At 67.1% G+C, this 25,907-nt stretch overlaps 9 protein-coding genes across 9 annotated transcripts; 2 read left to right on the plus strand and 7 right to left on the minus strand.

Annotated features, from left to right (window-relative positions):
* Window positions 1-3,950: 3,950 nt before the first annotated feature.
* On the minus strand, window positions 3,951-4,877 carry EMIHUDRAFT_208627 (hypothetical protein; the record flags this gene model as incomplete). The annotated part of the gene is made up of 2 exons (XM_005772292.1): window positions 3,951-4,373; window positions 4,665-4,877. 2 exons carry the CDS (start codon window positions 4,875-4,877, stop codon window positions 3,951-3,953), a joined length of 636 nt encoding a protein of 211 aa, XP_005772349.1.
* Window positions 4,878-5,805: 928 nt separating this feature from the next.
* On the plus strand, window positions 5,806-6,090 carry EMIHUDRAFT_57896 (hypothetical protein; the record flags this gene model as incomplete). Its single annotated transcript, XM_005772293.1, has 1 exon — window positions 5,806-6,090. A coding segment is annotated over one exon (285 nt), but the record flags the coding sequence as incomplete, so codon positions are not given.
* Window positions 6,091-6,242: 152 nt separating this feature from the next.
* Window positions 6,243-7,138, minus strand: EMIHUDRAFT_208629 (hypothetical protein; the record flags this gene model as incomplete). The annotated part of the gene is made up of 3 exons (XM_005772294.1): window positions 6,243-6,560; window positions 6,692-6,951; window positions 7,105-7,138. 3 exons carry the CDS (start codon window positions 7,136-7,138, stop codon window positions 6,243-6,245), a joined length of 612 nt encoding a protein of 203 aa, XP_005772351.1.
* Window positions 7,139-9,102: 1,964 nt separating this feature from the next.
* Window positions 9,103-9,567, minus strand: EMIHUDRAFT_208631 (hypothetical protein; the record flags this gene model as incomplete). The annotated part of the gene is made up of 1 exon (XM_005772295.1): window positions 9,103-9,567. The coding sequence occupies one exon, from the start codon at window positions 9,565-9,567 to the stop codon at window positions 9,103-9,105; it is 465 nt and encodes a 154-aa protein (XP_005772352.1).
* Window positions 9,568-9,628: 61 nt separating this feature from the next.
* On the minus strand, window positions 9,629-10,951 carry EMIHUDRAFT_208632 (hypothetical protein; the record flags this gene model as incomplete). The annotated part of the gene is made up of 2 exons (XM_005772296.1): window positions 9,629-10,011; window positions 10,732-10,951. The coding sequence occupies 2 exons, from the start codon at window positions 10,949-10,951 to the stop codon at window positions 9,629-9,631; spliced, it is 603 nt and encodes a 200-aa protein (XP_005772353.1).
* Window positions 10,952-12,363: 1,412 nt separating this feature from the next.
* On the minus strand, window positions 12,364-14,304 carry EMIHUDRAFT_101956 (hypothetical protein; the record flags this gene model as incomplete). Its single annotated transcript, XM_005772297.1, has 2 exons — window positions 12,364-13,008; window positions 14,071-14,304. 2 exons carry the CDS (start codon window positions 14,302-14,304, stop codon window positions 12,364-12,366), a joined length of 879 nt encoding a protein of 292 aa, XP_005772354.1.
* Window positions 14,305-16,315: 2,011 nt separating this feature from the next.
* EMIHUDRAFT_355188 (hypothetical protein) lies at window positions 16,316-17,664 on the minus strand (the record flags this gene model as incomplete). Its single annotated transcript, XM_005772298.1, has 1 exon — window positions 16,316-17,664. A coding segment is annotated over one exon (1,080 nt), but the record flags the coding sequence as incomplete, so codon positions are not given.
* A 1,562-nt stretch (window positions 17,665-19,226) lies between these two features.
* EMIHUDRAFT_208637 (hypothetical protein) lies at window positions 19,227-20,681 on the plus strand (the record flags this gene model as incomplete). The annotated part of the gene is made up of 5 exons (XM_005772299.1): window positions 19,227-19,322; window positions 19,360-19,405; window positions 19,519-19,569; window positions 19,702-19,847; window positions 20,376-20,681. 5 exons carry the CDS (start codon window positions 19,227-19,229, stop codon window positions 20,679-20,681), a joined length of 645 nt encoding a protein of 214 aa, XP_005772356.1.
* Window positions 20,682-23,400: 2,719 nt separating this feature from the next.
* On the minus strand, window positions 23,401-25,723 carry EMIHUDRAFT_101959 (hypothetical protein; the record flags this gene model as incomplete). The annotated part of the gene is made up of 6 exons (XM_005772300.1): window positions 23,401-23,708; window positions 23,777-23,850; window positions 23,965-24,053; window positions 24,104-24,554; window positions 24,733-24,904; window positions 25,228-25,723. The coding sequence occupies 6 exons, from the start codon at window positions 25,721-25,723 to the stop codon at window positions 23,401-23,403; spliced, it is 1,590 nt and encodes a 529-aa protein (XP_005772357.1).
* Between the last annotated feature and the right edge of the window lie 184 nt (window positions 25,724-25,907).

Raw genomic sequence — 25,907 nt, forward strand, 5'->3', positions numbered from 1 at the left:
AGGAGCAGGCGGCGGTAGCGGTGGTGGCGGTGGCGGTGGTGTCGGCGGAGCTGGAGGCGGCGGCCTCCATCTCGCGGGCGTGATGCACGGCGCGCGGACGACGGCGGGCGCTGCCCCGCGCGGACGCGCCTCGTCAGCCTTCCTCGACACCGCGCCGCTCTCCACGAGCGCCTCGCGCCGGCTGTTTGAGCAGTCGGATCCGCTGCGCTGCCAGCTCGAGGCGTTGAGACCAGCACACGCACACACGCACACACGCACGCACGCACGCACGCACGCACACACGCACACACGCACACACGCACGCACGCACACACGCACACACGCACACACGCACACACGCACACACGCACACACGCACGCACGCACACACGCACACACGCACACACGCACGCACGCACACACGCACACACGCACGCACGCACGCACGCACACACGCACACACGCACGCACGCACGCACGCACACACGCACACACGCACACACGCACACACGCTCGCACGCACACACGCACACACGCACACACGCACACACGCACGCACGCACGCACGCACGCACGCACGCACGCACACAGGCACACACGCACACAGGCACACACGCGCACACGTACACACGCAAACACGCACACACACACACACACACACACACACACACACGCGCGCGCGCGCGCGCGCGCGCGCGCGCACCGGGTTTTGCACTTGCTTTGCCGTGGGGCTCCTGCCTTTGGACGTGGAGATGCCGGTGGATAGCCCATGCCTTCTCGGAATCTTCTCGGAACCCCTCCGAGCCTTCCCCAAACCTCAGGCCTTCCTTCCCACGCCGGCGCTCTGTCGAGACGCGGCGGTGAGCGGGCGCGGCGCCGCGCGGCTCGAGGCGCTGCTCGCGTCGCTCGACGCGTCGCGCACCTCCGGCTTCTCTGCGAGCGGAGAGGAGGAGGAGGGGGCGGCGTCCCGCGGCAAGGAGGCGACGTACGGAGAGCTCTCCGCCGAGGGGATGGTGCAGCTGTTGACCGGATGGCCGGACCCCTTCCCCCTCGGCGCAGCCTCCCTGCTCGTCGACGTCGGAAGCGGCGTCGGCAAGCTGCTCCTCGCGCGGCGGCGCGGCAGAGGGGAACCGTCCGCGAGCCTTCTCGGAGCTCTCCCCGCAGGCAAGCTGCTCTTCGCGGCCGCGCTGCTCACGCAGTCGCGCGGGCGAGGCGTCGAGTACGTCGAGGCGCGCGCCGCCCTCGCGGAGCGGGCCCTGGCGGCGGCGGCGCGCGACGGCTTCCTGACCGCCGACGAGGCGGCGCGCGTCGAGCTGCTCCACGCCGACGGCACGGCGCCGGGGGTGCTGCAGGGCGCGACGCACGTCTACATGGCGAACTTGTGCTTCCCGGACGAGCTCAACGTGGCGATGGTGGCGGCGCTCGCCGCGCTGCCGACGCTGCGCTGCGTGGCGACGCTGCGCAGGCTGCCGCTCGAGGAGGCGTGGCCCGACGACGCGGCCGCCTGCTCGCTGGCGGCCGTCGAGGAGCGGCCAGTCGGCATGAGTTGGGCGGACAATGTGGGGGTGACGTACTACTGCTGCGAAAAGGAGACGTAGATCGTAGTGCCGCACGTTTCCAAAGGGATTGCCAAAGCGTGTTTTGCCGTTCCGGCCTTCCGGTTCCGCCCGGTGTCCGGTGTACGTTTCGTACAATCAAGCTAGGGACTGTGCAGCGAGCTCCACCCCTCCCTCTCCCACAAAAGCGTCCTCTCACTCTTCCCCTTTTCAGCGGTGACGATCGCGGAGCCCCCATGAACAGAGAGACAAGACCCACGGGACAGCGAGCTCACCCCCCACCCCCTCCTCCCTGCACCCACCTTCTTCACCCAGCACATGCCTCTTCATACTTCAACCACGATCCGTACGCCGGCGCCAGTAGCAGTACTGTACTTGGATGTTGTCCTTGCGCGCGGCTAGTCGGCATCCCCCTTGGCCCTCGCGGCGGCCGCTGACGCACGCCTCGCCTTGGCGGCAGCCAGTGCCGCCTCTGCTGCCTCCGCCACCTCTGCCGCCGCAGCCGCAGCCACCGCCGCCGCAGCCGCCGCAGCAGCCGCTGCCGCGGCGGCCGCCTCCTCCTCTGCCGCTGCCAGAGCGTCCGCCTCGGCTTCAGCCTCCCGGCGCGCCTCCGCTGCCACCATTGCTGCCTCCTCACCCGCCTCTGCCGTCTCCTCCTCGCTCGCTTCGCCAGCCGCCTCGGCCTCCTCTCCCAACGCCTCCGCCAGCCCCGCGACCGACGTCTCCGCCGTGATGCCGTACCGAATCCGCTCCTCGTGGAGCGTCTCGAGAAGCCTGATCAACCCCTCCCTGTCCAGCTTCGCGGGCTTGGCTGCAGCTGCCTCTGGCGCCGCCTCGGGATCCTGCGACGGCCCAGCGCCGCCGCCCCCGCCGCCCTTCTTCTTCTTCTTGCCCTTCTTGCCCTTGCCGCGCTTCTCCGCCTCGACCTCCGCCAGCAGCTCCTCGGCATGCCGCGCCGCCTCCGCCTCCGCCGCCGCCCGCTCCGCCGCCCTCTCCGCCGCCCCCGCAGCCCACGCCGCCTCTTTCGCCGCCTTCTCGGCCGCCGCCTTGGCCGCCGCATGCTCCTCGAGGGCGCGCACGCACTCGTCGTTGCCCTCCTTCTTGGCGATCCACAGCGCCGTGAGTCCAGCCGCCGTGCGCAGTTCCGTGTCGGCGCCCGCCCGCAGCAGGCAGAGTACGGCCGCGGGCTAGTTCTGGAGGGCGGCGCGCATCAGCGCGGTGACGCCGGCATTGTGTTGCTGGTTGATGTCCGCGCCATGCTGCAGCAGCAGCTCGACCACCCGCTCGTGGCCTTCCTGGGCGGCCCACATCAGCGCGGTGCTGCCGACGCTGTTCTGCAGGTTGACCTCCGCCCCGTGATGCAGCAGCAGCTTGACCACCCGCTTGTGGCCGTTGAGGGCGGCAAGCATCAGCGCGGTGCCACCCTTGCTGTTCTGAAGGTCGACCGAAGCGCCACGCTGCAGCAACGCCACGGCCAGCCGCTCGTAGCCGCAGAGGGCGGCGACCATCAGCAGCGTAAAGCCGCTCAGACCCTCATGAGTGAATGTCGCGTCCACCCGCCCGCCGCCGTCGAGCCATGTCAGCACCGCCTCGTCGTCTTGCCAAGCCGCCTCCACGATCTCCTCGGGGACGGCGTCCTCGTCCGTTCCGCTCTCCACGCCGCCAGAAAAGGGCGCGGCAGTTGGTGCCGCCGCCGCCCCCTTGCCTGGCGGGTGCCACCTTGCCGTTCGGCTGCTTGAGCTTGCGGCTTTCCCGCCCTGGCTTGCCGCCAGCCGCCGCGCCGCCCTCTCCAAGGAGTGTGTCCGAGGCCGCCACGCTCGAGTCGGGGGGTTCCGCCTCCTCTAGCGCAGCTGTGACGGCGATGTTGGTGGTAGTGACGGCGGCGGTGGAGGAGGCGGCGGCGGAGGCGGCGGCGGAGCGGTACGGCGTGCCATCTCTCTGTGGCTTTCGGCTGCGTTTTGCTCGTGCTTTGCCAGTGACGGGTGTCGGCATGCTCAGGCAGGTGCCAGTATCGGCGGCGCGAGAGCGCAGGCTCTCCTCAGCGGAGAAGTCGCAACCGACCGATATGCGAGTGCCCGTCGCAGTGAACGTGCGTCCTTCACAAATGTCAGCTTCTGCTCTGGACCCCGCGGCCCTCGGGAGCAGGACGCCGCCATTCCCACAGGCGAGCGTACCGGTTTTTCATAAATAAATAAATACAACGGACATCCCAAGCTAGGGCTGGGTCGAGGACAGACACGTCCCCACCTTTGCAGGATTTTGCAAAAGCGAGGGGGGAGGGCGCATCGCCGCGCGGAGAGGGCTGGGCACAGGGCACAGGGGATCTCTCTCGCATAGGATATGCACTCGGCGGCACGAGGGCAAGGCTGGGCGTCCTATGTTTGTGCTCCCCCCCGGACCCCTCGCTCTCGGGCACTAACCATCTGACCACTCATCGACGGGGCTTGGCGAGCGGCCGCGCTGCGGGGCAGGGCTGGTGAGAATGGGCTCTGGCCACTCGCCCGTGCGGTTGTAACCCCGCATCTGTCGGACAGAGGCCTCGACCGCCCCTCGCGGCAAGCTCTCGAGCATCTCGAGCAGCTCGCCCGCCGCCATCGCCGCCTCGAACTGCTCCCTCATGCCGAGCGCGCCGCATACCCTGCGGACCGCCTCCTGCTGCACCTCGTCCGGCGTATCGGTTTCATAGCCGGACGAGTCAGCGGAGGCGGCCCGCTTGGCGGGCGGAGAGTCGGGCGACGGCGAGCGCGACTGGCGCGAGGGCCCGCTGCCGCGCGCGGACAGCGCGTTCTTGTCAACGAGACGGGGTCCAGCATCGGCACGGCCCCTGGCACCGCGGCCCTTGCCGCGCTGCTGCTGCCCACGCTTCCTGCCCGGGTTAGGGACAGTGAAGGAGCAGCCGCGCACTCCGCCGCCGCTGGGCGGCGGCGGCACGCGCGCGGCGGCGGCCGGGCCCGCAGGCGCGGCGGGCTGGCCACCCGCGGTGGCACCCTGCGGCTGCGATGCGGCTGCGGCGGCGTACGTCTTGGGCGCCGGCTCCGCGGCTGGCGGCGCGGCGGCAGGGGCGGGCGGCGCCGCAGGGCTCGCGCTCGCAGGCGGCTCCGTGGCCTGCGCCTGCCGCTCCTGGCGCACAGCGCGCTCGAGCTGCGAGTGCGGGTGCAGCTGTACGATGACGTCGCCGCTCTGCGTCGCGGTGAAGGAGACCGAGTACGGCGCTTCGCCGTCGTTCTTCTTCTCCGCGTAGACGAGCGCGTAGTCGCACACCTGTCGTTGGTGGTCAGTGAAGATGGTCTCTGTGCAGCGCTCGGCGGAGCCGACGCGAGAGAAGTGCCGCCTGAACGCCATGCGTTCAGGCGCTGTTTGAATTGTTTCCCGGTTTTTCTTCTGGTGTACTATTGCTGCGGGTTTTCTTGTTTTTGGCGATCGCCTCGCTCTCGGTGCTGTCGCGCGCTCTCTTCGCCCAGATATGCTTCTCGCCAGCCTATCCCTCGCCGCCTGGCAGCCGCCGCTTGCGCCTGCTCGGCCGCGCTGCAGCCCTGTCGTTGGTATGAGCGCCGGCGGCGGCGGCGGGGAGGCTGCGACGCCGGACGAGCTCATTGGCGGTGCGCCGCTGCTGGTATTCGCGGCGGAGGCGTGCCCGTATTGCCTCGAGTTGCGCCGCGAGCTCGCCTCCGCCGGGCTGGAGCCGGAGGTGCACATGCTCGATGCGAGCGGCCGGGAGGCGCTGCGGCAGAGGACGGGCCAGCGGACGGTGCCGTACGTCTTTGTGGGCGAGCGGTTCGTGGGAGGGTGCAACGACGGTCCCGAGCCGTGGATGGGGGCGATGCCTCTCCTTCGCAGCGGCGCGCTGCAGCAGCTGCTCGACTCTGGATCGCTCCCGGCCGACGCCGCGGCGCTGCAGGCCACGGCGCGCACGCCCGTGCCGCGGCGGAATGTAGCGCTCGCGGCTGGGTCGGCTCTGGCCGCGGCCTCGCTCTACGCGTACCAGCGTTTCGACCCGCTCGACCCGGTCACGCTGCTTCGCAAGCTCGAGGCGGAGTCGCCGCCGCTGCCGCAGGCGCGCGCTGCCGGCCGCGGCTGCCTCTCGGCCACCTCTCGGCCACCTCTCGGCCACCTCTCGGCTGCCTCTCTCTCGGCTGCCTCTCGGCCACCTCTCGGCTGCCTCTCGACCACCTCTCGGCAGCCTCTCTCTCGGCGACGTACCGGCTCTACCTCTCGGCCGAACCTCGGCGGCATCTCGGCGTGCTCTGCCCCTTGGCGCTCTGCCCCGGCGCAGGCCCTCGCCTCTGGCCGCGGCACGCTGGTCGAGTTTTACGCGCCGTGGTGTGCCGAGTGCCGCGAGATGGCGCCGATGATGTACCGGCTGGAGAAGGAGTACGCGGGGCGCGTCAACTTCGTGCTCGTCGACGGCGCCGACCCGAAGAACGAGCAGCTCGTCTCCCTCTTCAGCGTCGACGGCGTGCCGCACTTCGGCTTCATCTCGGCCGAGCGGAAGCTGCTGCAGACGCTGATCGGCAACGTGCCGAGGCAGGCGATGGAGGCTAGCCTGAGGCGGCTGCTGTAGCAGTACCGGCGCGGTGTTGAGATTCTGTGCGTGCAGTGCCGAGTCTGTGGATGTGGGGTGTCGGCCGCAACGCGCACAAATCCAAAGATAGGTCCGATCGGTCAGACACAGACAGACATCTACGGCTCTAGATCTCTAAAGCGCCGTCAGCCGGACGATCGCGTACGCGGCTCTATGGAGGCCTCAGCCTCACTCAAACCGAGTGTCAGCTCGTCAGCAACTCGTCGATGGTATAGCCATGCGCGGCGCGGGGCTCGCAGCTTCTCAACGCTGCAGAGCCCGTCCCCGCCGCGGCACTCGCCACTCCGCCTCTCTGGCGCGGGAGCGCCCGCACGGTCGCACACCGCTGGCAGAGGCGGCACGCCCAGGAAGGCGAAGAGGCGGCGCATCGCATCCTCGCACGAGGCGCGCGGGGCGGTGAGCTGCTCCGAGTAGACGTGCAGCAGCGGCGTCGTCGGCGCGACCTAGGTAAGGCAAGGGAAGGTAAACTTCTCCACACACTGGGTGCGCTTCTCAGCTCCCCGGTCCACTGGTTGGGTAGTAGTCTAAGTTCTGAGCCTCGCGGCTTAACGGGTCTAAGTGTGGCTAGCCACACTGGAGTGCTTACGCGGTCTAAGATCAGCGGGAGCCTCTTACACCGGCTAAGTCGGCCATGGCACGCGATATACGGCGCTCGCGCCCAAATTTTCTTCGCCTGCGCGGCGGGCGATCGATCCTCCTCATGCTCAGCAATCGCCGCCTCAGCATCCTCCTCTTCCGATTCTCGTTGCTGCTTCTTGAGCGCACTTCGGCGACATCTAGCCAAATAGTTCTCACAAATAGCCTCAAGCTCAAACAAACGCATGTCAGAGAAGCCTGTGTATGCTGGTCCTCTTTGAACGATCCGCGCGTGAGGTAGCATAGGGCCTTGTTGGCAGCAGCCAGCTTGTTGCGCTGCTTCGTTGCGATGAGCTGATTGGGATCGCAGAAGTGCATGCCAAGCACCGCCACGATCTTGAAGCAGAACACATCGCAACCGCATCGTCCGCACTGCCATCGGCATGCCGCGCCCGCCGCTTCGCCGCAGCCGCCTTAAGGCACGCATAGGTTAGCGGCAGCACATGGTACGGTGCGCGTACTTGAGCAGGCGTTGCGCGCCGCAAGTAGCGCACTGGCCCTGGGAGACGGTGATATGGCGTCGTGCGCGGCATACGCTGGTCGGGACCGCGTCCAGGTATTTTTCGGGTAAACCTGGACTTTTGCAGGTATACCCAGGTTTTACCCGGAGTTGGCCTCGTGTCGTCTAAGTTCATGGCCCCCGGCCTTCCAGCGTCTAAGTCTGAGCCCGGCTCCGTGCGGGGGCTAAGTTGAGCGCTCGCTCGCTGCAGAGGCTAAGTGTAGAGCGACCCTCTAGCCCTACTACCCAACCATTCCCGGTCCTGGGCGTGAGGTTAATGACTGCACTCCAAGTGCTCCAAGTGCTCCAACTCACTGGCAACGGAAACGTCGGAGGGCAAAGAAAGGCCAAAACGAACCGGTTGGGACAAACAGAGCGCAGCTCCACATCAGCCAATGACACCAGCGAGTACATGCAGACAGACGTGTGCGCAGCGACACGGTGTTAACGATAGGGGACCCTCATGAGTACGGCCACGACAGGCACAAACAACAAACAAACTAGAGTATCAATCAAAGCGTCCATGAAAAGCGGGTACGCGCACACGGCTTCCACAGGGCAGCACGCCGAGCCGGAGCGCGCGTGTCGCGTCGGGCGAGCGGCTCGCCTCCCGCGCCTGGCTGCTTCATGCTCCCTCGGCCTCGTCATACTCAGATTCCTCGTTCACTTTGTCGAGCGTATGGAGGGGGATGAGCGTCGCATCGTCAGCGAGGTCGGATAGCACGAACTTGCTCTCAAGCTCACGGAGAGCGGGGGAGGTTAGCATCATGTCCAGCCCGTGCCGCCTAGACAACCCGCGCGGTGAGACGACAGACCCGTCTAGCGTGCGAGGGCAGTGGACAGCGCGCGCCGGTTGTGCGCGTTTAAATTGGTTCGCACGCAGTAGACCCATGCGTCGCGCGCCTCCGTCGTGGAAGCCACAAACTCGTATGCCGGCTCCGACGCGTCCTTCATCATGATCTTCCATCGCTTCGACGGCTTTTTGCCAATCACACGCCGCTCGCCAGTGCGACCGTCGATGTGCATGATGGGCTCCGGAGGCATCGCTGCGACGCGGTGGACGTCGTCAAAGTGGATCACGCTGGGTACCACCCCCTCCTTTTCCACCCCACCACCATCGGATACGTGGACGTAGCTCAGCGAGTCCTCCTCCAGAGTCAATTGACGGGGCAACTCGAAGCCTCTGCGGAGGTGCAAAAGGCCACCGTGCCGGAGCGCCTTATCCTGCGGGCGGTGCGCAGGGGTGCGCTGTAAGTGTGCTAGAAGCCCGTGTATCGGGAGCAATGCGCAAGTAGTGGCTCCTGCACGCGCGAGCGCTCCAGCTCTCTCCACATCTTGAAGCGCTGGCCAGGCTCCCCCATGAAAGCCTGTGGTGCAAGGGGTCGAGGGGCATCACCCGAAATCAGTCATTCGGGATTGCCCGATTTTGCCCGAGATTGGCCTCGGACCTGCAGGTTCAACATGGGCAGAGCCTTGAGCTTAACGAGGAAAGACACCGCTTTGATGCTAACCGCAGGGTCATGGCTGAGCTCGGTGCGAGGGCTCGTCCCGACGGATGCTGTCGGCGGCGCTGCACGCGCGCACACGCTGAGGCAGCGCTGGACGCAGGTTTCGAGCCCGGCGCCCGGCGGCCCCATCCCACCGGGCTACCGTAATTGAGTCGTGCGTCCCCGCGGTGATTTGGGCCAAGTTCTAGCTCCCGTCTCCCGACGATACTGAGCGGAGCTGGGACCGGGAGATACTGAAACCTCTTCTAAGGCACTTTCGACGTGATCTCGGGCACTTTCATTAACTAAGCGCAAATAGCCCCGGCATTGAACGCCTTCACAAGACCACCACCAGCGCAGCCACTACACCTCCTCCTTCCCCGCTGCGCGATAGGGGGAGGCGGCTCGGTGTGGGGCATCTGCTGGGTGCGGGTGCGGCGCTGTGGCCGCGGCGGCAAGCAGCCGTGCCGCCTGCCCGAGCCTGACCCCCACGTCGAGCAGCGCGCGCAACTCCAGCAGCCGCAGCGTCTGCACGTCGAGCACATCATTCTCGACGAAAGACAGCGCCTGCTCGCACGCGCCGCACTCCATGAGCAGCTGCAGCAGAGCCGGACTGAGCCGCCTCGCGCTCTCGATCCGAGCGAGCGAGCTCCTCCGCAACGCCGCGACCTCCTCCGTGCCAGCCCCGCCGTCGGCCTGCGCGCCCCCGGCACCAGCCGCTACCTCGCCGAGCAGCTCGATCGCCCGACGTCGGCGTCGGAGCAAGCACGGGTCGTGCGCAGCCTGCACCCCGAGCGGCACTCGCGCACTCGCCTCCGCCTCCAGCATCGCCACCTGCGTGCGACCTCCGAGTCAAGCTCAGGGCCGGACAGTGTGGATAAGAGAGAAACTAGGGTTCAAATGCTGCCTCCCAGCCGCGCTGCCCCGCCTCCTCGGAGAGCATGCGCGGCGTCCTCCCGGACGCGTCGCGCGCCGCCGCATCCGCGCCACGATGCAGCAGCAGCCAGCTCACCTCCACCCTCCCGGCCGAAGCCGCAAAGTGCAGCGGCGTCTGCCCGTTGGAGGTGCGCAAGTCCGGGTCGTCCAGCTGCGCCGCCAGGACCGAGGCGATGTTCGTCTCCCCACCGTTGGCGGCGAGGTGCAGCGCCGTCACTCCGTGGCCTCCCGCCGAGCCCACTCGTGCTCCGCATTGGAGGAGCAGGGACGCCAGCTCCACGTCGCCGCGCCTCGCAGCCAGCATGAGCGGCGTGGATGCGGTGACCGGCTCCACCCCTGCGGCGGTCTGCTGGTCCGAGGAGCGCCAGAGGCTCTCCAGGCTCGCGCCGTGCTCGCATAGCAAGGTCAAGAGGGAGGGGTGGCCTTGGAGGACGGCGGCGTGGAGCGGCGTCGCCGCCTGCACATTTTCGGCGCTCACCGACGCGCCGAACTCGAGGAGGCGCCTCGCCACATCGCGGTGGCCGGCGAGCGCGGCGTTGTGCAGCGGCGTCGCACCTAGGCTGTCGCGCCCGTCGGATGAGGCGCCATGCTCGAGAAGGACGAGCACCGTCGGCGCATGTCCGGCCGCCGCGGCCAGATGCAGAGGCGTGGCGCCGACGAGGTTGTGCGTGTCCGGCTCCGCCCCATGGCGCAGCAGCACCTCTGCCGTAGAAACGTGCCCGCCTTGGGCCGCGTAGTGCAGCGCCGTGCAACCATCAGAGGCGGTGGCGACACCGACGGAGGCACTGCGGGCGAGGAGCAGCTTCGCCACTTGAGCGTGGCCTCTCAGCGAAGCGCTGTGCAAGGCCGTCGCGCCGTTGAGGTCCTGGCGGTCGGCGTCGGCTCGACTGTCGAGGAAAAATTGGACGAGCTCGGCGTGGCCGTGAACGGAGGCCACCTGCAAGGGCGTCACCAGCATTTCCGTCGCGGCATTGACCTCAGCCCCGTATTTGAGAAGCACCCTGCTGACCTCGACGTGGCCGGCGAAGGCTGCTGAGTGGAGCGGAGCGAAGCCACTCTCGCCCTCGATTGAGTTGGGATCGACATCGGCCTCCAGGAGTCTGGTGAGAGCCAGCACGTCGCCCCTGACCGCAGCGGCGTGGATCGGGATAGAGGCGTGCTGCGAGGCGCCGGCCGACATCTCCTGCAGCAGCGAGCGGAGGACGTGGTTGTGGTGCGCGTCCGTCGCATTAGAGGTTGCGTCGGCACTGGTGAGGAGTAGGAGCAGACCGATCATGCCAGGCGCATCATTCCAGGCCCTCTCTCCGACACACCGGCCGCGTTCACGGCTGGAGTGCGATGCCAGAGTGAACCACCGATCGGGCGACATTGGAGCTCTGGGGGGGGGGGGGGCGGGCGGAGGCACCGTGCGCCGCGCAGCAGTGCGGAAACGGGGCTCCGGCTCTACTAGTCTCTACTAGCACCGACTTCCCGATCTAACCTGGATCCTGGTCTAACAGAGGGCAGATTTGGAGAGATCTCGAGGAGTACATACAGATAGACCCTCCAACTATCAAAAAACTCCAACCTGATCGGTCGTACTGACCGCCGACAGATCACTCCAGACAGCAGACAGGCCGACGTCTGCACGCGGCCGGCCGGGCGAGAGGCTTGACACGATCCGACCCTGCCTGCGACCCTGATGCTGCTGCTCTTGAGCACTTGAGCACTGGATAGGGTCGATTCCGCGTGGTACGGGACCCCTCGATCGTCTCGCCCTCCCTCTCTGGCGTGTTCATTGGGGGGGGTCATAACAGCTATCAGACATGCACTGCTGACTGCTGCCACAATGTGCGACCGGTGCTGACCCACTTGGCGGCCTTCCCAGTCAGTGGTGAGGCGCAGTTCAGAGCTGTCGATGGCGCGATGCCGCACTGGTCCCACATTGGTGACACGAGACCACCACACGTTTGCCGGTCCAAGAGAGAGGCACCGGCGCTGTCCGGAGAAGGTGCGTGGTCCCTCTTGACTGCCCATGCGCGCGAGGCTGTGTAGGCATAGCCTCGAGAGTGCCAGCAGCCAACCCGAGGCAGTTTGTGACGCGCATTGTGTCAGAAGCGTGCACGCGCTGGAAGGACACCTTCGGCTACTGGCCGTACGATCAGGTCGTCACTGAATGCTGAAGACTAAGGCCGCGAGCTATGCGGGTGATCAATTGTGCAGCATATGGCACGGTCAGCAGCGCCGACAGGCTGTCGTCGCAAGGCGTGATAGCACGATGGCCGCAAGTACGCCGAATTCCCATGAAATTGAAAACAAGTGTGAAAGTGAAAAATCGCGCAAAAAAAATCCCCCAAATCGGCCGCATGGATACCCTCTAGGGCCCTCGCCTCCCCCCAGAGCAGGTTGGAGAAAAAAACGCAAATTTGCGTCGCACTGCGTACGGCATGAGACCACACCTCTTAAAAATAAAACAGACGTACCTCGTACGGCAATGAGTACAACCGCGCAGCGAACAATCTCTGGTTACTGGTACGTCCGCCCCGCACGCCGCAGGCAGAGAGATTCAGAGATAGAGATGCACACATGGGAGGTGGCGGGCTTATCATCCTCGCCAACGCCACGAGACGCGGAACGAAAGCGAGCTCCTCACGTCGTTATCGCTGCAGCAGTACGTATCGGCGATGTCGGCGATGTCGTCACCGCTCGCTATGCATCTCTATGCGGCTGTGCCGCATCCGCTGCCCTCCTCGCGGCAGCCGCCCTTGCCCTCGAAGCGGCCGCAGCGGCACGCCTCGCGTCGGCAGCCGCCGCCGCCTCCTCGAGCGCTGTCTCAATCCCCTCCAGCGCCGCCTGCGCCTTGTCCAGCGCCGCCTTGGCCTCTGCACGCGCCGCCCGGGCCTCCGCCCGCGCAACCTCGACTTCCGCCAGCGCCGCCTCGGCAGCCGCCTCTTCCTCCTCGTCTGCATCTGCCTCCTCCTCCGCCTCGTCCGCCTCAGCGTCCAAGCGCACAGCCTTAGCCACCTCTGCCGACGCCGCCGCCTGGCTCTCCGCCGTGATGCCGAATCGGATCCTCTCCTCGGTGAGCGTCGCGAGAAGCTGGAGAAGCCTCGCCTCCTCGGCCTTCTTCGCCGCCTCGGCTGCGGCTGCCGGCGCCTCGGTGCCCTCCGTTGGCGCCTCGGGCTCCTGCGACGGCGGCTCGTGCTCTTGCGACGGCCCAGCCATGCCCGCCCCGCCGCCCTTCTTCTTCTTCTTCTTCTTCTTCTTGTCCTTGGCGCGCTTCTCCGCCTCGACCTCCGCCAGCAGCTCCTTGGCGTGCCGGTCCTCCTCCTCCGCCGCCGCCCTCTCCGCCGCCTCCGCAGCCCGCGCCGCCTCCTTCGCCGCCGCCTCGGCCGCCGCATGCTCCTCGAGGGCGCACACGCACTCGGCGTTGCCCGCCTTCTTGGCAAGCTGCATCGCCGTGGAGCCAGCCGCCGTGCGCAGCTTCGTGTCGGCGCCCGCCCGCAGCAAGCGGAGCACGACGGCGGGGTATCCCCTGACGGCGGCGATTATCAGCGCGGTGTCGCCCTTGCTCGTCTGCAGGTTTATCTCCGCACCGTGCCGAATCAGAAGGTCGACCACCCGCTCGTGGCCTCTGAAGGCGGCGTCCGTCAGCGCTGTGCTGTCAAACTGGTTTCGATGATCGATCTCCACGTCGGCGTAGATCAGCGCGGTGCCACCGTTGCTGGCCTGCGACGAGATATCCGCACCGTGCCGCAGAAGCGCCTCGGCCAGCCCAAGGTGGCCCTTGGCCATTGCGAGCACCAGCAGCGTCATGCCGCTCACACGAGAGCCGTCTTCAAAGGTGTACTCGAACGTCGCGTCGACCCGCCCGCCGCCGTCGAGCCACTCCAGCACCGCCGCCTCTTCGCCTCGCTCTGCCACTAGCACGACCTCCTCAGGCACCGCCCCGCCGCTGTTCGGCTCGGCCTCCGCGCCGCCCTCGCCGCTCGAGGCAGAGGTTGCGTCCGCCCGCTCGCCGACTGCTGGTGGCGCCTTGCTCCGACCCGCCACCTCCCCGAGGTATGTCCTGACGGCCTCGACGCACTTGGCGTGACCATTCGCCTTGGCCATCTGCAGCGCCGTCCTGCCATACGAAGAGCGCACCCTCATGTCTGCGCCCGCCCGCAGAAGACGGAGCACGACTGCGTGGCGGCCCTGACTGGCGGCAATCATCAGCGGGGTGGCGCCGAGGGCGTCCTGCAGGTTCACATCCGCGCCGCGCTGCAGCAGGAGGCCAACCACCCGCTCGCACCCGTTCCCGGCGGCGACTCCTAGCAGCGTAGCGCCACTCGCACAGCCCGCGGTGGCCCGCCCGCCGCCGTCAAGCCATGCCTCCACCGCCGCCTCATCGTCACGCTTAGTCGCGGCCACGACCTCGTTGGGCACCATCTGAAAGACCTCGTTGGGCACCACCTCGCGCGCTTCCAAGCGAGCAAAACCAAGGAACGAGCCGCCGGCGGCGGCGCCTCCGACTTTCCGCCCCGCCGAAGCGTGTTTTTGGGTCTCTCGAAAAGCCACTGCGAGGAGCTGGTCGATCAGGTTTATCCGAGACACGGCATCTCCCGACCTCAGAAAGGCACCAAGTGCAGACACCAAAAAGCAAGGCATAATCGCCAAAAAATCGCGCCGCGCCGCAATCCAGAAGGACATGGCCATGAGGGTGAGCCACACCGAACGTACCGAGCGAAGAGCCGAGCGGAAGGAGGACGGGGAAGATGACTCAGAGGAGGACGAACCAGTGGAAATTCAGTTGTCAGATGTCACGATGCATCCGAAGGGGACCCCAGCGCCGGCATCATCCGTAGAGGCACGAGTGTTCGAAGAGAGAGTGGACCTGAGCAACAACATGACTTGGAGGCAAATGATCGGAGTGGGAGTCAGAAATGTGGTCCTTGCGCGAGGGGAGCTCGATAGACTCGAGGGGCCAGGATACGCCGCAAGGAGGACGGAGTTGCGCCGAGAGGCGAAAGAAGCCGCGAGAACAAGGGACCGGCAGGCGGCGGCGTCGCAGGACGAGGCAGAAGAGAACGACGCGACAGAGGGGGAAGTGACAAGGGAGAGAACGACGAGAGTGGGACAGCCGCGAGGTGGCATGAAGGTTGCAGCGAGAAGCGGCGAGAGACTGCGAAAAGAGATACGAGGAGGCAGACCCCCCAGGGTGGGCGACGGCTAGCGCATCACACCCTCCTCTCCTTAAAATCCCTGTGTGGTGGCGGCGTGCCGTTCTCCCATCCCTCCCTTGGGTTGTGTGTTTTCTTTCTTTCTTTATGGCCATGGACCCACTTGACGACCCAGGCAGCCTCTGGCTCGCCACTTCACTCGGCTCTTTTCCAGCCGTCTCGACCCGCCCCCAGCAGCACGCCGTCTGTGAGATCCAGCAGCGGCCTGATCGACCTGTTGAGTGGTCCGCAGCCGATGCACCCACATGCAGCTTGATGCATGCCTCAACTAAGATGCCGACCAGCTTGGTTGTGGCGGCCGAAGAGCGGTGCTGGCCGCCGCCTCTCGACGGGGTCAGTGTGGCGCGTTCGAAATGCAGCCGCGCCGCCTCACCCGCGGCGCCTCTCGGCCGGTGACCGACGCCGGCAGATGCCCACACAGCCCGGGGACGGGCCGCGCCGATTGCGGCGCCCCTTCCTGCAAAGCTGGAGCACTGAGCGCGAGCGCGCATAGGCCCTCGCGGAGGGGCCCTTTTTGTCGAACCTGCGCCCGGCCGCCTGCGGGCGGCCTTCTCTCGAGGTCTCGAGATACACAAAGCGGCCAACCAAAGGCGTGCTCGAAAAGAAAATACTCGCATCCAAGTGGACAACACGTGGAATGCACCTGACCGCGTCGAGCTGCGCACAGACGGCGCGCTCTGGCAGACAGAGCAGCGGCCGCCCAGGCGGTCGCCGCGCTCTGGCAGACAGAGCAGCGGCCGCCCAGGCGGTCGCTGTTCCGCCCCGTCCGAATCCGTCCGCCCGCGCGTGCCGCTGCCGCCGCCGCCGCCACCACCGCCGCCGCGTTTCCCCGCGCCGCCACGCTTCCCTTTGCACCTGACCGCGTCGAGCTGCGCACAGACGGCGCCTCGGCGCGCGAGGTCGAACCATGGGCCGAGCGTTTTTGATCTCTCGGTAAGTGGGGGGCCGAGCCGCCTCGGGGTGGCGGGCGGGCGGGCGTGTTGAAAAACAGAAAACAGAAAACAAGAGGGGGCCCGGGGGCCCAGGCCCCCCACTGGGAGTAGAAAATACGCCCAGGGGGGCCAAGGAGGCGGCGCGGGGAAGCAGCATCAGGTGAGAGCAGGAAGGATGGCGCTTAGGGTCGGATTTGAACAAGGGTTTCCAGGTTTTAGATCAGTATTGGTGTCGGCACACATCCCCACATGAGGTCAGCGGCGCGCAGTGCCTCTCTCGCAGGCTGATTTTGGCTGTTTTCGAGCTTGTTTTTGTTTTCAGTCTAGGGGGCCCGACCCCCTCAGAGGCGGCGGGCGGGCGCCCACTTACCGAGAGATCAAAAACGCTCGGCCATGTCCTTTTCTTGTTATTTCTTCACTACCCTGAACGCCTTGCCTATCATCATCGTTGCAACTGAAAAGACCTCCAAGCCCTGGGAGCCCTCCCCCTACTATAAAAACAGACGTACCTCGTACGGCAATGAGTACAACCGCGCAGCGAACAATCTCTGGTTACTGGTACGTCCGCCCCGCACGCCGCAGGCAGAGAGATTCAGAGATAGAGATACACACATGGGAGGTGGCGGGCTTATCATCCTCGCCAACGCCACGAGACGCGGAACGAAAGCGAGCTCCTCACGTCGTTATCGCTGCAGCAGTACGTATCGGCGATGTCGGCGATGTCGTCACCGCTCGCTATGCATCTCTATGCGGCTGTGCCGCATCCGCTGCCCTCCTCGCGGCAGCCGCCCTTGCCCTCGAAGCGGCCGCAGCGGCACGCCTCGCGTCGGCAGCCGCCGCCGCCTCCTCGAGCGCTGTCTCAATCCCCTCCAGCGCCGCCTGCGCCTTGTCCAGCGCCGCCTTGGCCTCTGCACGCGCCGCCCGGGCCTCCGCCCGCGCAACCTCGACTTCCGCCAGCGCCGCCTCGGCAGCCGCCTCTTCCTCCTCGTCTGCATCTGCCTCCTCCTCCGCCTCGTCCGCCTCAGCGTCCAAGCGCACAGCCTTAGCCACCTCTGCCGACGCCGCCGCCTGGCTCTCCGCCGTGATGCCGAATCGGATCCTCTCCTCGGTGAGCGTCGCGAGAAGCTGGAGAAGCCTCGCCTCCTCGGCCTTCTTCGCCGCCTCAGCTGCGGCTGCCTCCGGCGGCGCCTCGGTGCCCTCCGTTGGCGCCTCGGGCTCCTGCGACGGCGGCTCGTGCTCTTGCGACGGCCCAGCCATGCCCGCCCCCCCGCCCTTCTTCTTCTTCTTCTTCTTGGCCTTGGCGCGCTTCTCCGCCTCGACCTCCGCCAGCAGCTCCTTGGCGTGCCGCGCCTCCTCAGGCACCGCCCCGCCGCTGTTCGGCTCGGCCTCCGCGCCGCCCTCGCCGCTCGAGGCAGAGGTTGCGTCCGCCCGCTCGCCGACTGCTGGTGGCGCCTTGCTCCGACCCGCCACCTCCCCGAGGTATGTCCTGACGGCCTCGACGCACTTGGCGTGACCATTCGCCTTGGCCATCTGCAGCGCCGTCCTGCCATACGAAGAGCGCACCCTCATGTCTGCGCCCGCCCGCAGAAGACGGAGCACGACTGCGTGGCGGCCCTGACTGGCGGCAATCATCAGCGGGGTGGCGCCGAGGGCGTCCTGCAGGTTCACATCCGCGCCGCGCTGCAGCAGGAGGCCAACCACCCGCTCGCACCCGTTCCCGGCGGCGACTCCTAGCAGCGTAGCGCCACTCGCACAGCCCGCGGTGACCCGCCCGCCGCCGTCAAGCCATGCCTCCACCGCCGCCTCATCGTCACGCTTAGTCGCGGCCACGACCTCGTTGGGCACCATCTGAAAGGCTTCCAAACAAGCGAGCAAAACCAAGGAACGAGTTATCCGAGACACGGCATCTCCCGACCTTCCAAAGGCGTGCGCTTAATCTAGCAAAGAAAATACGTCGCGCCGCAATCCACTCGTGCCCCTCACCTAAGGTCAGACGGCGGATGGAGGCAAGCAGGTGGTGGCTGCACCTGGCCAAAGCCGGCGACCTCAAAGTTGTCGTTAGCTTGTGCGGATATCGCTGAGCGTGAGAGGGACCGGATCGGCAGCAGCATGGGCGGCCGCGTCAGCGGCCGGAGAGGCCGGAGAGCTATCCGACGGAGGCCGGTCGTGCATCGGCGCGTCGGCCGCAGTGGCCGGGGGGGCGGCGGCATCCTTCGCTGCGGGTCGCTGCGGGCCGACGATTGTGGACTGATCGATCGTCGGCGGGCGGTGTAGCTGGGACGTTCTACGTTAAAAGAGCGTCGGCGCGGACACGAGAGACTTATTTGTTTATTCAAAAAGAAAAATTCGCGCAGCCGCACCGCGGCGCCGCAATAAACACTGCCGTGTCGGACGTTGGAATGCGTGTCGTGTCAGACGGCAGGTCCAGGCGCCGACGGCGGCCTCGCTCGAGCATGATCCTGCTGCTGTGCCTGATAGTCGTCGCCGCCGCGCTGTCCATCATCGCGCTCGCGCTCTACGAGGGCACAGCTTCGCCACCAGGGACACCAGTGGCAGCGATGGCAGCCGAGCGTGTGGCTGCCGAGCCGGTGCAGTGGCAGGTGGCGCCCGAGACGGCTGGAGAGGCTGGGGAGGATTCCGACAGCCGTGAGGCGGACGACGGCGAGGCCGGTGGATACGTGATGGCCTCGTTCAAGCAAGGCAAGGCGATGGGTGACGGCCTCCGGCTGCTGCACTCGCAGGACGCGCTGCGGTGGGAGGCGTTGCCTCCGAGCGGCAAGCCGGTGCTGGCGTGGACCGAGGTGGAGGGCGCCAGCGTGTTTCGAGACCCGTCGATGGTCTGGGACCGCGGCCTCTTCCACCTCGTCTTCACGGCCGAGCTGTGCGTGCACCAGGAAAGAAACAAACATTAGACGCACATCCCTCCGCGCGAAGGGTTGAGAGCTCTCCGTTGTCTGTTTAGGTGGCCGGCAAGTGGCGGTGCCACCCCTCCGACCCGGACGCGGCGGAGGGCGGCGGGCGGCGGCGCAGCCCGCGCTTCGGCTACGCGCGGTCTCGCGACTTGCTCTCCTGGACGGGCGTGAGGCTGGTCGAGGTGCCGTTGCCGGACGCGTGCTCGCTGTGAACGGCGTCTCTTCACAGCTCTGGCCGTGAACAGGTGCCGTTGCCGGACGCGTGCTCGCTGTGGGCGCCAGAGCTTGCGGCTCTGCCCGAGGCGCCAGGGGAGCGGCCCCCTGCGGCGCCCCGTCGGGCCACGAGGGGGATGAGACGGTTGCAGCGGATAGGCGGAGGGCGGCGGCTTCGTCCTTCTCTTCTCGGCGACGCGACACGCGGGCGAGTGCCCCGCCCACCATGGCCGCGTCGACGCACGAGGCGCTGTTCACGCCTCTAGCTGCGAGCAGGCGAGTGTCCGCCCACCATGGCCGCGTCGACGCACGAGCCGTACTACATGATGACGCGCGACTTCGAGGCGCGGTCGCCGCCCCTGCCGCCCGAGCTCCGCTCTAAGGACGCTGTGAGGAGGCGCTGCTCACGCCTCTAGCTGTCCACAGGCGTGGTCGCCGCCCCTGCCGCTCGAGCTGCCGCCCGAGGACGCTGGTCGTTCGGTCATCGACCTGTTCCTGCTGCTCGGCGCGGCGGGCACACTCCACTCCGCACGCGCTCTTGAAAGGGCTGTGAACAGCGTCTCTTGACAGCCTCTCTGTGCACAGGCGCGCCGCACGCGCTCTTCTACAAGCTGGAGGACAACCGGTGCGAGAGGCGTGACTACGAGCTCGGCGCGCCTGAGATATGGGGAGATATGGGGAGATATAGAGGCGTGACTACAAGCTCGGCGCGTCCACGCCCACGCCACGTCCACGGCACGTCCACGGCACCTCCACGGCACGCTGCAGGCGCGCTGCTCCGCGGCCAGAACTGCACCCTTGCGATCCGGCACGCCACCGCGCGCCGCGTGACGGGCCCGTGGGCCGCGGCCACCGCCTCGGGGCCTTTCTTTCTCGACGCGATCTCGCGGCCTTGTTGCGAGGGGCCTGCGGCGGTGGCAAAGCCGGACGGGGCGGATCGAGGTGTGAAGGGGCGTCTCTTCACGCCTCTGGCCGTGAGCAGGTGGTGAGGCCAGACGGGCGACTTCTCCTCCCCCTCGGAGTGTGGTCAATAGGCTGACTTGTTCATTGACTGGTCGAACCGTTCGTTGATTAGGCGGCTCCTCCTCCTCTTCGACGTGTACCGCGACGACTGCCGCCTCCACTCGCCCGCGCCGTGCGACCGCGTCGCCGGTGAGGCGCCCTCCGACGTCGGGCTGACGCGGGCGCCGAGACATCGCCGAGATGCACCCGAGATGTGCCCGAGATATACCCGAGAATCACTCGAGATGTAGCCAAGGATATCACCGAGAGTTTTCTTCGAGATGTCGCCGAGATGTCGCCGAGGTATACTCGAAGTCGAGCCGAGGGCGAGCGGCGCGGCCGTCTCGGGCGATCTCGGGCTGAGCTCGCGCGATCTCGGGTGATCGCAGGTGCTGCCCGAGGGCGAGCGGCGCGGCTGCGCCTTCAAGCCCTCCCACAAGGGCTTCGGCGCGCTCGAGGGGGACGGCGCCTCGCGCTGGCGCGACATCAGCGGCAGCGTCGAGGCCCCCGCCGGCTACAAGCACGGCACCGCCCTGCTCCTGCCGCACGCGGCGCTCCGGGCGGTGTGCGAGCCTCAGCCCACCGCCGCGGCGGCCGTCGGCGCGAGCCGGCGCGAGACCGGCCGCTTCCGCGACACGGAGCTCTGCAAACGGTGGCGCAGCCGCCGCAACCTCGAGGGCGAGCGCTGCGAGGGAAAGGCGTGCGAAGACTGGGCGGGGTCGCGGCGGGCAAGGGATCTGGTGTAGACTCCCCGAGGTATTGTGGAAGACGCGGGCGCGTCGTGGAGGCGCGTGGCCGTCTAAGACTGTCTCGTGATAAACACAAGGGAGCTGCCACACATACACTGTCGCGGCAGCCTCTCTCTCTCACTCTGTGCGAGTGGCCAAGATACGCAAGAGACCTCATCTCCTCAAGAGAAGGGCTAGTTCGTAAAGCTTTTGTTGGTAGTTCCATTTCACTCTCTGTGCGATGGCACACAGCGGCTCGCGTTACAAAACCTTGAGCACTTGAGCACTGGATAGGGTCGATTCCGCATGGTACGGGACCCCTCGATCGTCTCGCCCTCCCTCACTGGTGTGTTCCTTGGGGGGGGGTCCTAACTAACCGCAAACACGGTATACAGGATCGAGGTGCACGCTGAGCTGAGGGACCCCAGAGAGAGGGTAGATCGAGCAGTGTCGTCCCCCCTCTCCATCATCTCCCTGGGAGACGTCGGCGGCGATGGCGGTGTGACCGATCGAGCTACAAGAGTTCTCAGAGAGCGACACATGCATCAAGATTACATGGTTCTACGGCTTTACACCCAGGGGGGACGGTTCGTTCCCAGATCGTCTCTAAACTTGTAAACAGAAGATCGAATCTATTACAACTAATTAACAATGTGTATTTCACACAAATGGGCCGACAGAGGCGATAAAATCTCAACTCCCTCTCAACTATTTTGAAAAAGATTCCACCCTCTCACTTTCTGCTCCTTAGTCCTGTTTTGTGTGGTAAATTCTGCTCCTTAGGCCGCGCCTGCTCGTGATCGGCGGCCGCAGCGGGCAAGGCCAAGGGATCTGGTGTAGACTCCCTCGGAGGTATTGTGGAAAACGCGGGCGCGTTGTGCACATGTCCATGTGGAGCCGAAAAGCTGGAGCCAGCTGTGTGCGGTCGTCTGAAGTCTGATGCGTGATGGAGACCTGGAGAGGCGCGTGGCGCGAGAGCGGGAGAGGGCAGCTCCATAGTGTCCTCTGGGCGATTTTTTCGGCGGGACCTCCTTCGGGCAACGCCAATGGCCAGCCACAACAGGCGACGAACACAGATGTCAGATGACGGCGTGGGCAGCGCGGGTAGCGGCCCCACCAGAGCCCCACACCGCAGGCAAACCAACGCGACACGTCACCACCGTCGAGTTCGGAGCGACGAAGCAAACTCTCCCGTGTGAGTGATTCTGAGATCAGGTTGGGCGACTGGCAGACATTTCAAAAATTTGGCGCCGCAGGCGCCCGCTGCGTGCCCACCATGGTTGGGCGCGCAGCGAAGAAAATTTTGCGCTCTCGACAGCCTTTTCTAATAGGAAAATGGCCTCTACTCGGCGCCATACCGCTTGTCGGCGCACAGCGGAGTTCGCAAGCCGGACCTGCTGCCTTCCCTTCTACGTACACTTTCAGAATGGAGGCTCAAACGCAGCGCAGGGCTCAGACCAAGTGCAAGTCGATTTGTACCACAAAGTTGGTAGACAGTGCCAAAACCGCGGAACCGAAAATGGCGTTTAATTTCGCGCACCTGCTGTCCGCCGCCTGTGGCGGCGCTCCGCACCGCTTGAGGCGCCTGCGGCGCCCCTGGCGGCGCGCTGTCCGCGCGCCCCTCTGTGGTTTTCGTGGGGGGCTCGGCTCTCGTAAGTGCTAAGTCTCGATTTGTACAGGATTTCGACGTTAGTGGCAAAACTGCGGAACCGAAAATGGCGTTTAATTTTGCGCACCTGCTGTCCGCCGCCTGCGGCGGCGCTCCGCGCCGCTTGGGGCGCCTGCGGCGACCCCCTGGCAGTGGCAGCAGTGTGTACGGCTGCGGGTGCGCCCGGTACACAAAACCGGCGCTCTATGGCGTGCTCCGGGGGAGCACGACTACGCAGTCGTGGCTTCCACACGCGAGAGAGTGGCTTCTATATTTACGAAAACATTGGGCGTCCCTAGTGCCGCATCCATAAGAAGTGACGTCACGGTTCCAGGAGCGCCTGGCGGCACAGCTTAGAGTGGCAGCCGAGCGCCGGCCACGACTATCGAGTCGCCGTCGCGGAGCTGAGGGCTGGCCGACGGGTGGCGCGGTCTTCCTCCCAGCGCCGCCCATCGGTCAGCCCTCAGATCGATCGATCGGCGCTCAAAGTCGCTTCAGATCCGAGAAAGCTGCTGGCGCCGCTGCCGATCCCAGCCGCGACGCCAGCAGCTTCCTCTGCTCTCCAATGCGCCGAGAAGCGACGCGGCGGTGCTCGGCTCGCCATGCACGATGACGGCTCCGCTGGGTGCTCGTCGGCCGGTCCGGTGGCACCCTATTTGCGCGTCACCTGCCGGCGTCCCGACGACAGCCTCGCGCCGCCGCTGATGGAGGGGCGGTCGGCGCCACTGCCGCCGCGCCGCCGGTGGGAGAGGCACTGGTGGTGGCCTGGGCGGCCCTCCGCCGCCGCTCGGCGCGCCCGGGCAGCGGTGGCAGCCTGCGCCGCCCCCGCTTCGAGCGGGCGCCCCCGCTTCGAGCGGGCGCCCCCCCGCTTCCAGCGGGCGCCCGGGACGGGTTCCCCGCTTCGAGCGGGGAGATGCGGCCTGGGATTCGCTTTCTGAAATGTCTGCCTCCAAAGGGGAAACGACTAACCTGATCTCAGAATCACTCGTGTAGCTGTACGGGCTACGGCTCTGCAGTGCTTGTCGCGAGAGGAACGGCAACGCGCCTCTCGCGTCGCGCGGCGGCGGCGGGCCACGTGCACGTCGGGCCTCACCGCGCAAGGTCTGCGGACGGCTTCTCCTCGTCCACCGGCGTAGCGGTCGAGAAGCGCGCGAAGGCGAGGGCGGCGAGGAGCTGGAGCGTGGCGATGGCGCAGAAGGAGGGTGCCCACGAGCCGAGCCGCTGCAGCAGGAGCCCGACGACCACGGGGCCGACGAAGGCTGCGAGCGAGGCGAGCGTGTTGCCGACGCCGGTGACGACGCCGGTCGCCGAGCGGGTGACGTCCATGTAGCTCGCCTTGAAACCGGACGGGTGCAGCGCCGCGAAGCCGTTGGCGAGCGAGAAGCAGCAAGTGGCACCTGACCATGAATCACTGATACGTACTACTACTACTTGTTCCTCGCGAGCGAGAAGCAGCAAGTGGCACCGACGGCGCCGAAGCGGCTCGCCGCGGCAGGCGTCGCCAGCATGGCGAGCGCCGAGCCCACAAACCCGACTCCGCTGAAGAAGCGGCGGCAGCCGAGGGTGGAGAGGCCTAGAGAAGGAACACTCGTTCGCATCTCGTCTCTGCCGGCGGGGTCTCTTCTTCAGCCGAGGGCGGAGAAGCCGAGGGACGGGCCTCGCAGCGCAGCCTCGAGCGGCCGCGCGAGCAGCGCCTTGACGGCGAGGTCGACCAGCGGCGGCAGGGCGAGGGCGAGCTTGGCCTGCTCGGGCGGCAGTCCGAGACTAGTGTGAACTGAGTGGACATCTGAACCAGCTCGTCCCGCCCCTCGAGCTCTGCCTTCTCGGGCAGCAGACCAAACGACTCCGAGTAGAAGGTCGGCGCCCAGCTCGTCATGAAGTAGATGCAGAGGTTGAACGCCATGTGCGAGAAGAAGATGACCCACACGGCGCCCGACGACAGCAGCAGCCGCACCCCCCGGCTCCCGAGCAGCAGCGGCGGCACGCCGCGCCCGCCCCTCCCTCCCTCGCCGCCCACCCCGCCGCCCACGCGCGCCTCCCGCGCCGCGGCGATGGCGGAGGCGGCGGAGGAGACGGCTGCGGCGGCGGCGGTGGGAGTGGCGGCGGGAGTAGCGGCGGGAGCGGCGGGTGCGGCGGGTGCGGGCGTGGGCGGCGGGTCGTGTGACGGGAGGTCGAGAGAGAGAGACGCCCAGAGGGCGGTGAAGGCGAGGCCGAGCACGCCGTAGAGGCGGAAGGCGCCGCGCCTGGTCAACAGCGGCACGCGTGACGAGAGGCGGATCGCCGGACGGGCGGTGGTGGAGGGAGGGTGGAGGCGGCGAGGGCGGAGGCGGCGAGGGCGGAGACGGCGAGGGCGGCGGGCTGGGCGGCGGCGGTGAGGGCGGCGGCGGCGAGGGTGGCGGCGGGTTGGGTGGCGGCGGCGACGGCGGCGGAGGCGAGGGTAGCGGTGGTGGCGGGATGCGGAGTGTGCGTGCGCGCCAGCCGACCGCGGCGGCGATGGCGCCAGAGAAGGGGAGGGCGAGTAGGGTGGCGAGGGTGATGCCGAGGTCGAGGACGGTGGACGCGTGCGCGCGCTTGCTCGGAGGCAGCGCCGGGCCTGGTGAGCTTGAGAGACTGGGTCAGGGTGTGGGAGGAGAGACAGCCACGGCGTGCTGTGGAGAAGAGAGCCAAAGCCACGTGCTGTGAACAAGAGAGCCAGAAGGGAGGAGAGAGACAAAGCCCAGGCGAGAGTGGGGAAGAGGCCCAGAGTCTAAGAGGGCCGAGGGCCAGAGAGAGTCCAAGGTGTGAGTGTGTCGCGTGCACGTCTAGTGCGGCACCCCCGGCGACAAAGGGCCCGCGTGTGAGTGCGTGTGGGCCCGCCGCCGTGCGACACACGGACTTGTGCTCCGCGTCTGTGCTTGCATCTAGCGCCGACGGCACCGAGGTAGGCGATCGAGGTGGGGTAGAGGGGGCCCTGGGAGACCCCGAGCAGGACCTGCGCGAGGCAGAGGGCGCGGACCGAGCGCGCGCTCGCAGAAGCCAAGGTGCACGCCCCGCCCAGGGCCGACGCGCACAGGATCACCAGCCGCGGCCCGATGCGGTCGGCGAGAGCACCGCCGGCGATCTGCGAGGAGAGGTAGCCGAGCGAGTAGGATGAGAGCAGCTGGCCGCGCGAGGAGGCATCGCACGCCATGTCGCCACACACGTACACCACCAGCGGCCCCATCGCTAGCCGCATGATGGACTGCACGAACCGCGAGCCAAAGAGGAGGTAGAGCTGCCGGTCGGAAGCGCGGCTCTGAGGCGCAGCGACCGCGCTGCTGCTCGCGACCAGCGGAGCGCGGCGCAGGAGCGGCAGCCTGCCATCGCACGCAGGCTGATACGCAGCCGCCGGGCCGGCGAACAGCAGCGCGAGGCCGACACACCGAAGCAACATGCCTTTTCCGGCTGCTGCGGCCCCTGCCAGGGGACCGTCCAAGCGCGAGCCGCCGCCCAGGGACCGGAGGGCGGGGCGATGGCGCGCACGCGAGCCGGCGGGCGCACACCTCTTCCTGGCGTCGTCCAAGAATTTAAAGAAAAGAAAGGTATATTCTTGGCTGAGCTCCAGAGCTTCCTCCGAT

The sequence above is a fragment of the Emiliania huxleyi genome (assembly GCF_000372725.1).
Source record: "Emiliania huxleyi CCMP1516 unplaced genomic scaffold EMIHUscaffold_36, whole genome shotgun sequence".
NCBI lineage: Eukaryota > Haptophyta > Isochrysidales > Noelaerhabdaceae > Emiliania > Emiliania huxleyi.